General features: G+C 35.1%; 1 protein-coding gene across 1 annotated transcript; it reads right to left on the bottom strand.

Moving 5' to 3' along the window:
* Window positions 1-2,587: 2,587 nt before the first annotated feature.
* LOC7493586 (PH, RCC1 and FYVE domains-containing protein 1) lies at window positions 2,588-9,102 on the bottom strand. The gene is made up of 9 exons (XM_002305868.4): window positions 8,619-9,102; window positions 7,773-7,859; window positions 7,446-7,535; window positions 7,243-7,323; window positions 6,954-7,148; window positions 4,283-6,319; window positions 3,753-3,899; window positions 3,136-3,533; window positions 2,588-3,035 (listed from the first exon to the last, which is right to left on the bottom strand). Exons 1-9 carry the CDS (start codon window positions 8,667-8,669, stop codon window positions 2,915-2,917), a joined length of 3,207 nt encoding a protein of 1,068 aa, XP_002305904.4. The 5' UTR covers window positions 8,670-9,102; the 3' UTR covers window positions 2,588-2,914.
* Window positions 9,103-9,323: the final 221 nt, after the last annotated feature.

Here is a 9,323-nt window from a genome sequence, read left to right as displayed (position 1 = left end):
TGTAAGCCTTCTTGAACTTTTTTTTTTTTTTGCAAGTGATGACAAATGATTCTCTGCCATGCATGCTTTTCCTTTACATCAATCAATCTTTTGGTGCTTTTCCTCCTTTTTGGAGTTTTATTCATGCTTTACTCATCATGCTTGTCTTTTTCATTTGCTTGCATCTTCTTTAACTTGGTTTTTTTTTTCTTTAACAACCCAACAATTTATATATATATATATATATATATATATATATATATATATATGTATGTATAACCATGCATCATTGATTGTTTACAGGAAAATTTAGGAGAAAGAAGATATTACACATTAATTAAAATTTCAATATTAAAAATGTGAAATGTTCAACACATTATTTTAAAACTTGGATCATTTTTATCCACGAGATCTAAATTCGAATTGAATTTTATATTAAATTAATAAAAATTGACTTAATAGGTTAACTAACGATCTAATCAACCAGATTAAAACTCAAATAAAATTTGATTTGAATTTTAAAATATTTTTAAAATGATATCATTTTAATTTTGTTAAAAAAATTATTTTACATTGATATAAATTGATCCACTCAACTCTTGATTCGGATCTTAGATTGAACCAGGTTTTATAACTATAGTTGAAAATTTAATTTTCTTTTCTTTTCTTGGCCAAGGACATGAAACGTGTGTGTATTACTCAAAGAAGTGTGTGTATATATATATATATATATGCTTGTCAAAGCTGTTTGAAAGAGTTAATTATACATGGGATAGCTCTTCCATCGAAGTTGGATAAAGAAAAGAAAACCCATATCCAAACTCAATCTTCATGTACTTGATTGTTTTACAAAATCTTCTTTCAAAATAGGCTGGCTAGATGCTTGTTGCTATAATAAATTGGATTTGGAAATTTTTTAATAATGAAACTATCATTGGGTGGCAAGAAATGTTGGATTCTTCCAAGGAAAAAGGCACGTTCGAACACATTCAAACCAATATAGAATGATTAGAGGAGTTCGCCATGATGCATTATTCTATTCCTCGAGAAGAAGAAATGGTGAATATAAATCATTGTTTTTTTTCATAATTAACTCAGATTTAAATACGAATTATTCACTAATAAATTATTGCTATTGCCGAAAGAGAAACCTCATTATGTTCTCTTTGTGGTCTTCAGTCTCTCTCACGTACGTCATATATATAGACTCACAGTCTCACATGAATCAAAAGCCCGAAAGTGGAAAGGAAAAGAGAAATTATTTAATATATTAGATGTGTTTGTTTCTTACGTGGGAAAAGCAATCTCTTGTTTCTTCGACTAGAGAGAAAAATAAATAAATAAATAAACATTTTGATTCAACTAACATTCTTGTCTATTTTAACAATAGTTTTTTATACATGTTATGCCGCCTATCAGATAATTTTTTATAACCTTATAAAAATACTAGAAAATTAAAATTTTGATATATAATGAATAAAAAACTTTTAAAATATTAAAATGGTGACACATTGGATGATACTTTGTAAAAAAAATTACGACAAAAACACATTAGATCAATCCGAGCCAACAATGTTTAACCTACAAAACTTTCGATTTGGGACATGAGCCTGTAATGACCTCATGGAATCCAAATCAAAACAAATTAGAAAGCTCAATTCTAATTAACCAAAAAAACAATTAAGAAAAAAATCCAAAAAAAATAACTTGAGCAAACCTAGAATGGTGGCCCGTGTTATGCTGCTGCTCGAACCAAATTGTTTCTAACGTTAAAAAAAAAAGGATGCTCACGTGTGCCAGTGTTTTTAAAGAAGAAAGAAAAACTCAAGACTCGGGTCATTAACTTAGCTGGATCCATTAAGACGAGTTAATTTAATAACACGATTTAAAACATTAACAAAGAATAATAAATAAAAAGATATCATCTTTAAAATTAGTGAAAAATCATATAGAAACAAAAAAAACATAGAGCTCAATCTCCAAATAAAAGGAAATTGTGCATGGTAAAAGGAAATTTTAAGAACCCCTAGACCAAAGTAATTTTTTTTATTTTTTTTAAAGGTAATCAAATAATTTCACCATACAAAAAATTACAAGAAAACTAAGATATCCCCAAACAATTCTAGAATGACAAATGAACTTCGTGTGAAAACTCTTTTATGTACCAGTTCATTGATTTTTTTAGTGAAGGGCAAAAATATAATATTACTATTACAATCCATAATAAAACACAACATGTGCACATTACTTTAGGTTTTTATAATTTAAACTATTCTAATGGAGTGATTTTTCAAGTATATCATATTAGATAAATATTAGCTTAATTATTATTTCAAACAAGTTCTTAATCACTATGTCAATAAAACAAGAACACTTAGCATTTGATTATTATCTTATAAAAGAAAAGACCAAAACAATTAGAATAGAAACATATTTAATTGAAAAGACAAAAAAATAAAAAAAATGTTTTTATAATAATTTTTTCTGTGAATTTATATATTTTCAAGCAAGAAGTATAAAAATGAATGTTTCCTTTGTCCCTATTATTTTTTTTTTTTTTTTTTTTTTGTGTGTCTTGAGATAAAAGCCAAGCTTGAAACAACGTCCATGTAGAAATGTGAGAGAACCTTTTTTATCGATGACTGTACAGAGGAGGGCATGGCATATATAGGCAAAAGACTTAAACACTACATGAAGCTTTAATTACATGAAACTTTTCCCATCTCGTGCAAAAAACTTCATCTTCAGAACTTGGATCATCCACCTCAAGTTGCTGAGATATTTAGATGAGTCATTTGCTGAATAACTTGACAACATACCTAATCCGGGATCTGTACAGAGCTTACAGAGAAGGATCCTAAGAGAAATTATACAATCGCTGCCCTTTTCGGTGTGAGAATCAATATATAGCAACCTACTGTAAAAAAAGTAAAAATCAGCTCTTTTCCTGATTTTGATTTGATTTGTTGTATCCTTCAATGCCATAATGCTGGTATACCATAGCTTCATTCTCCTCCCACCATCGCCCTGCTTCTTTCTCGGCAAATCGTTTACGGCTGCAAAATATACATCAAGCATGTATGATCAGTTAACAGATATTTGAACCCTGTATTTAACAGATTCCAGCGCTTATTATTAACATGGAAAACAAATTACCTGAACCTGACTCGCTTTAGACCCTTTTCTCCGCCTGGTGAAACTGTAAATGTAATGTATACACCAGGTTCGTACTGTTCTACCCATTCGAGCTTTGAGGCGTTAGTTCCCTTCCGTCGAGGATCTGTTGTCGAGTCATGTAAATCTTCCCCTGGCATACTGTTTTCATGGCACAACTCTCTCCCATCCAAGGACTTTAGCGAATTGGAAAACACAATAGGAGAGCTAGATAAACTTTCTACGTTGCAGTCTTTTGGCAATCTAACTCGAAGAGGTGAATGAGTTGAAGCAAACACAGTAGGGGTATCTGTGTAGTCAGGTCTGGTCTGAGGCTGATACGGATCCCCTCCGTCTTCTGCTGCTTTCCTAACTGAGACTTTATCGGACATTGCATGAAGCTGAAAGAACAAGTATTAACGATTTTTTAGTTGAATTTACTCAGCTCCTGAACATCTTAATTGCTGAACTCCAATCTCTTATGAATTGACACGAGCTAACAAAGTTCGGTCGGTGAGTTTTGTTTAACTTGTCTTGCGAAGAATGTTAAAGACTTACAAGTACGTAAAGAAGCAAAACATTAAACCAACCCACAGAATGGCAGAAGGAAAGAGAATCACCCTTAGTACCAAAGCTTTAATTATCCCATTTGCTGCTTTACGCTTAGCTGCTTCCTCCCTAGCCAGTAACCAAGTTTTCTCTATTGTTTGTTGACATTCTTGAATCTTCTGGCTTCCAGTTTGACATTGCATTTCGAGGCCCTTCGCCTGTTAGAAACAAAAGAACTCTGAAGAGCCGAGCAGAATATATTCAAGCCAAAGCCAGCACAGAATCAACTATTTTGTGCAACAGGTATTCTTTACATGATAAACTTGCATGAAAAAGTGACAAGAAACTCAAGCCATCCACTGGCTGAAACAAAAACAGTCAAGAAAAGAATAATTGATGTAGTGCTGCTGATGGAAAAGGCTAACCCTTCGATCACATCACCATTGGTGTGAAGACCAGTTGTATAAAAAATGCTTCTATGCATGCATGTGAGTGTGCTTGTGATGAAGAAAGTGAGACAAGTGTGGCACAATGGAAGGCAAAAAAATCATCAAGATAAGCAATTAGATTTTGAAGCTAAAACAACATATAGAGGCATTACCTGTGCTCTTAGTCTCTCAACTTCTTCAACAAGAATATTGTTTGACTCATGTTTATCTTCTTCCAAATTCAAGGAACTGGAACTGGAAGATATTGGTTCCAGGGGATGTACAGAATCCTTTCTGTAGCAAGATTCAAATATAGCAGGACATGAAACTTGTCCCCATCGTGGCAATCCAGCTGAAATAGAAGGGACAGTTTCTAAATGCTGCTGCTTTTCCCCTTGGTTTCTCGAGGTCTTCCTTTCACCAGGTTGGCTTTCAAGAGATGGCCGACTCATCAACTGTAGACGATGCCCAGGCGGGGTTGCTCCACCCCTTTCTTCTTTTTCGTCAGATAAGGCCTTCTGTTGGGACAACAGCTTCCTGGAACCTCCACCTGGATGTGTAATATTGTGCAAACTGTTAAAACATGAATCACAGACTCTACAAAGCTTGCTTTTATTAGGTGCCAAAGATGCATTGATGAGCTTCTTGCTACTACATGCTCGGCAGAACAGAAGGCCACAATTATAGCAGTTATGCTTCTTCCTTGTAAATCCAAAGGGCATTCTACAACCTTTACAAGCTGATTGATCACTAACAGATATAGATTTGTGCAAACAGATTGCAGCAGTTAAATTTGATCCACAAGCTATACTTTGAACCTGTCTATCTCTCAAAGCCTCAACCAAAGTTGGTACATTTCTATCTTCTACATTGCCTAATCCTAATTGTCCATTTGTCCCCTTCCCCCATGTATATACACTTCCACCTGATGTCAAGGCGGCAACATGGTATGACCCGGATGATATCTCCTTAACAAACTCCTCTTTAAGCTTTCCTTCAACGATTGCAATTGATTTATTCTTGGCCTGTGGATTCCCCAACTGTCCATGCACTGAGCTTCCCATTGTATAGATCTTTCCTGTCCTGGTAAGTGCAACGGTCAGCATTCTTCCACAAGAAACTTGAACAAAATCATGTTCCACAAGCTGTGCGACACATGTTGGTTGAAGCTTTTTCTCCAGATCAGCATGCCCAAGCCTCCCTTTATCACCATCTCCCCATGTAAATAATTTCCCACCAACACCATTAAACTTGAACCGGTCAAAAATGACGTCCACAATAGCAGCAGTGTGCCATGATCCACATGCAACAGATTTTACCCACAAACCTTTAAGAGATTCAACTTCTTTGGGATGAGAAACACTTTGAAGATTCCCATGACCGAGAACCCCAAAAGTTCCATCCCCATATGTAAATAACTGCCCCGATGAGGACACAGCTGCTGTATGCCAGTCCCCACAAGCAACATTTGATATACTGACACCAGCCAAGGGACCTGAAATTTGACGTGGTAACCACTGGCTTCCAGTTCTCTCCTCGCACACCAAATTACCTCCATATTTGTTCTCACCCCAGACAAACAGTTCACCAGAATCTGTCAGAGCACAAGTTTGATATTCACCACAAGCAACAAATTTCACAAGGAAACCATCTAAGGATTCAACAATTGTTGGAGAGCTCACATCCATGTCAACTTTATGCCCAAGCTTTCCTCGACTCCCCTCACCCCAGCAGAAAACTTCCCCTCGTTTGGTGATTAAGGCAGCATGGTTCCTTCCTAAAGATATATTTCTTACATCTAACATCACGGTGGGTTCCAGCAATTTTGGCAATAAAGAATCCACTTGCAATGTACTGTGGTAACCAAAATGGTTGCTCACACACCCTATATTTCCTCCTCCTGCTCCTTCTCCCCAGATTAAAACATCCTTTAGGACGTCATTTTTCTCTGTTCGTTGAGACCTATGATTCGAACCAATAATTCTATGACACATATTCTTTTGGAACTCTGCAAACCCATTATCAGATCCATTTTTCTTGATATTTTGTGGTTCAGCATTTGGAGTATGTGGAATTAAGAAATCCTCCACAGTTTGTAATAGTGGAAGACTCGCTTCTGAGAAACAAAGGCTATCAGAAGAAAGAGACAATCCATCGGAAAAACCCCTGTCTGAAATCGACTGCATAGGACTTCCATATAAGCTATGCACCTTCAATGTAGAATTGCATAAAACACACAAAAAAATGTAACATATCAGTGAAAACTATAATATTTTCAGTTGTATAGCACAGTATCATATAGAAATGATAGTAAAGAACATGGAAAGAGGATAAACAACTAGCGCGTGGAACTTCTCCAAAGAAAGAATGGTATATAGCACTCATAACTAGATAAACCAAATAAAGCTTCAGCACCGTATACCTAGCTCCATAGTAAGATCTTATATAGTAATAAATTTGGAGTTTGGAAACTGCAGGCATCATGAGTGAAAAATGCAGAGCGCGAGAACAGGAAAATACACAATAAGCTAATTACTGACCACCTGTTGACAAAAGTAATCAAATAATTCACGAAGGATTACAAGTCTACTTTCAAACCTGAATTGTTTGTCTCATTGAGTGATTTTCCCCTTAATTACCCCAAAACAACATGCATATGCTACTGCAACTTTTGACCATTTCAGCACAGAAGCTCAATTGACTAGATAATTCCTAATTCTTTTCGAGAATGTCATCAATATCGTCTGTGCACAAGTGACTTTTGCATAAGACCAACATTTTGGAAAATAAAAAAGCTCTTAAATTTGTGAAAGTAACCACAAGAAAAAGGGATGTTGTTAAAACCTGCGACAATTCAGTGTCATCCTCCAGAATTCCTAGATTATGTTTTCTTCTGATAAAGCCAGCTGGACTATTTACACAGCTTTGTGCTACTCTGTGGTTCTTCAGGGCACAAAAAGGCCTAGAATGGTGACACTTGGATATCACAGCCCTTAAGCCTATAAACCAAGAATCAGCCTGCGCATTGTCCTTGCATATCTACATGAAAGATAATGAATAAAAACAGTAATGAAGCCATAGATCTTAACCAGAAACATGATCTGTTCATAAAAGAGTCAAATTCACAAGTTACCAAATCAAGTGAGCTCGAGTGGTCACCATTTGTATATATAAGTGAAAATGATTGATTCTCTTTATCTGGTTGAAGTTGCCTCTGAAAATAGAAAAGTGAGAAGTGAAATAAGCATTCATAGAAACTGTAAAAAGGCATCAACTTCAACAAGATACAGATTAAGGGACACGGCTTAATATCAATGAGCATCCTTGATTACGTACAGTCCTTTGTCCAGGAACAATCGTCGTAACTAAGCTCAGTCTCAATTGTTTCTCCTCCTGTCCGGAATACCAAATCAAGTACTTCTCATCCTGAAATGCAAAATCAAAACAACCTTTTCACTTAATTTATCATAAAACCAGAGAAGAAACAAGAAACAGCAATATTCGCATCAACATGTGCTGCATACTAATCAAATGTTGGCGATTCTAACACTTGAAAGGACAATGATTTGTCTAGTCTTGATCAAGTAAAGAGTTCTGCCTCCATACAGCTGATCATATTTCTCCCACAAATTACCAACTTTATTCCATATAAAACTTACATACCGTTGAAAGCCTAAATGGACAGAACTTGGGCTTTCCTCTTCTTCCACATTTCAGTAGTTGTGCACCCTTCTTCATAGCCAGAATTGCCTGCGCATCATTGCACAGATTTCTTAAGAATCTTGAATCCCAATAAAAAATGGAAAAAAGTTACAAACAAGTTAAGAACTTGGGATTTCATCAACCACCACAATCTGAGTCAGTATCTACCACATTCATAATTACACAATTCAAAAATTATCAGAAATTTTTAAAATTTAATTTGGTATCGCACTATTAGCATAATTAGGTAAATTCAAAGAAATTTATGATTCTAAACTCTAATTCTTAAGCTGGTCAGAGCAAAATTAAAGAAAAAACTGAAACTTTATAGCAAGGTCCGAATTGAAAACAAAAGAAAAATGAAATCAAGAATTGAGTTTAAAAAAATGGAAATGAAGGTTGGTAATCAGAATCCAAAGAGAGCCTTAAAGCCAAGAAATTACAGAAACTGAATCAAAAAAAAAATTTTTTTCCTGTAGGTACAAGAAAGAAACATTTAGGCAAAATATTTATAAATACAATGTGTCTGCTTAAACTTTTACAGTGATTAACACAGAGAAAGAGATGAAGAACAGATGACATGAATGTCAAACAGGCTAAAATCAGTAACCTTTCAATCTATAACAGAAGAATTACACATAAACAGCCTCCCTTATGATACCCCATATAGAAAACCACCATAGAATGTAACAGAAGACATGAAAGACAATCTAGAAAATGTAACCAAACCAAAAAAGAAGAAGAAGAAAGAAAACCCAGAAAAAAGACATTGTTATTTTCCAACAGAAAGAGAGAGAAGAGAGAAACCTGTTCAACAGTTCTGTCAAAGGGGACTGTAGTTAAGGATTCTTCACCCATTTTCAGGCAGAGAATTTCATGCACTGCTAAATCACACAAGCACAGAGACAGAGAGAGAACAATCCAGAAGGAGACAAGAGAAGCAGAATGAGAGGGGGGGGAAGGCAAGTGGTAGCTACTACAGGTGGGTGAAGAATATCCCTCCCTATAAGACTAGCTTTCAGACACCACAGTCAGTGACTTAAAACTACTATAAAAAGAAAGAAAGAATGCCTCTCTTTCTCTCTCTCTCTGTAAGAAAATGTTGAGTAGAGAGACAGATACGGAACAGGGACACTGCCTGCAAGGATGTTCAGTAGCAGAAAATATTATTATTGTTATTGTTATTAATATTGTAAGTAAGCAAGTATAGTTTGGCTGGTTTTGTTCATAGTTTATACTTTATAGTGTGTGTGGGTGTGCCCATCAGTTTCTTTCTTCCATTACTGTTTTTGTTCACTTTGTAAGTCGTGCAGTGAGAGAGAGAGTAACAGAGAGAGAGAGAGAGAGAGAGAGATGGCGTATTATAAATCTTATTAAGTGCTGATTGCCCGTGTTCACCGTAACATTTGAACTTTCTATTTTCTTCCTAGTTTGTATACCCAAAAAACAATTAACTATAAAAACAATATTCAAGTTTTACGAAATTTTGTGACATTAACATTAAACTGTTTT

Source organism: Populus trichocarpa, chromosome 4 (assembly GCF_000002775.5).
Source record: "Populus trichocarpa isolate Nisqually-1 chromosome 4, P.trichocarpa_v4.1, whole genome shotgun sequence".
NCBI classification, from domain to species: Eukaryota; Viridiplantae; Streptophyta; class Magnoliopsida; order Malpighiales; family Salicaceae; genus Populus; species Populus trichocarpa.
The sequence above is the reverse complement of the archived record's forward strand: the minus strand, read 5'-3'. Positions and strand labels throughout refer to the sequence as shown.

Coding starts and splice junctions, on each gene's coding strand:
- LOC7493586 (XM_002305868.4), bottom strand. CDS start 8,669: ATGGGTGAAGAATCCTTAACTACAGTCCCCTTTGACAGAACTGTTGAA. Junction 7,536..7,772: donor GTCCATTTAGGCTTTCAACG/GTATGTAAGTTT, acceptor TTTGCATTTCAG/GATGAGAAGTACTTGATTTG. Junction 3,036..3,135: donor CTAAAGCGAGTCAGGTTCAG/GTAATTTGTTTT, acceptor TATATTTTGCAG/CCGTAAACGATTTGCCGAGA.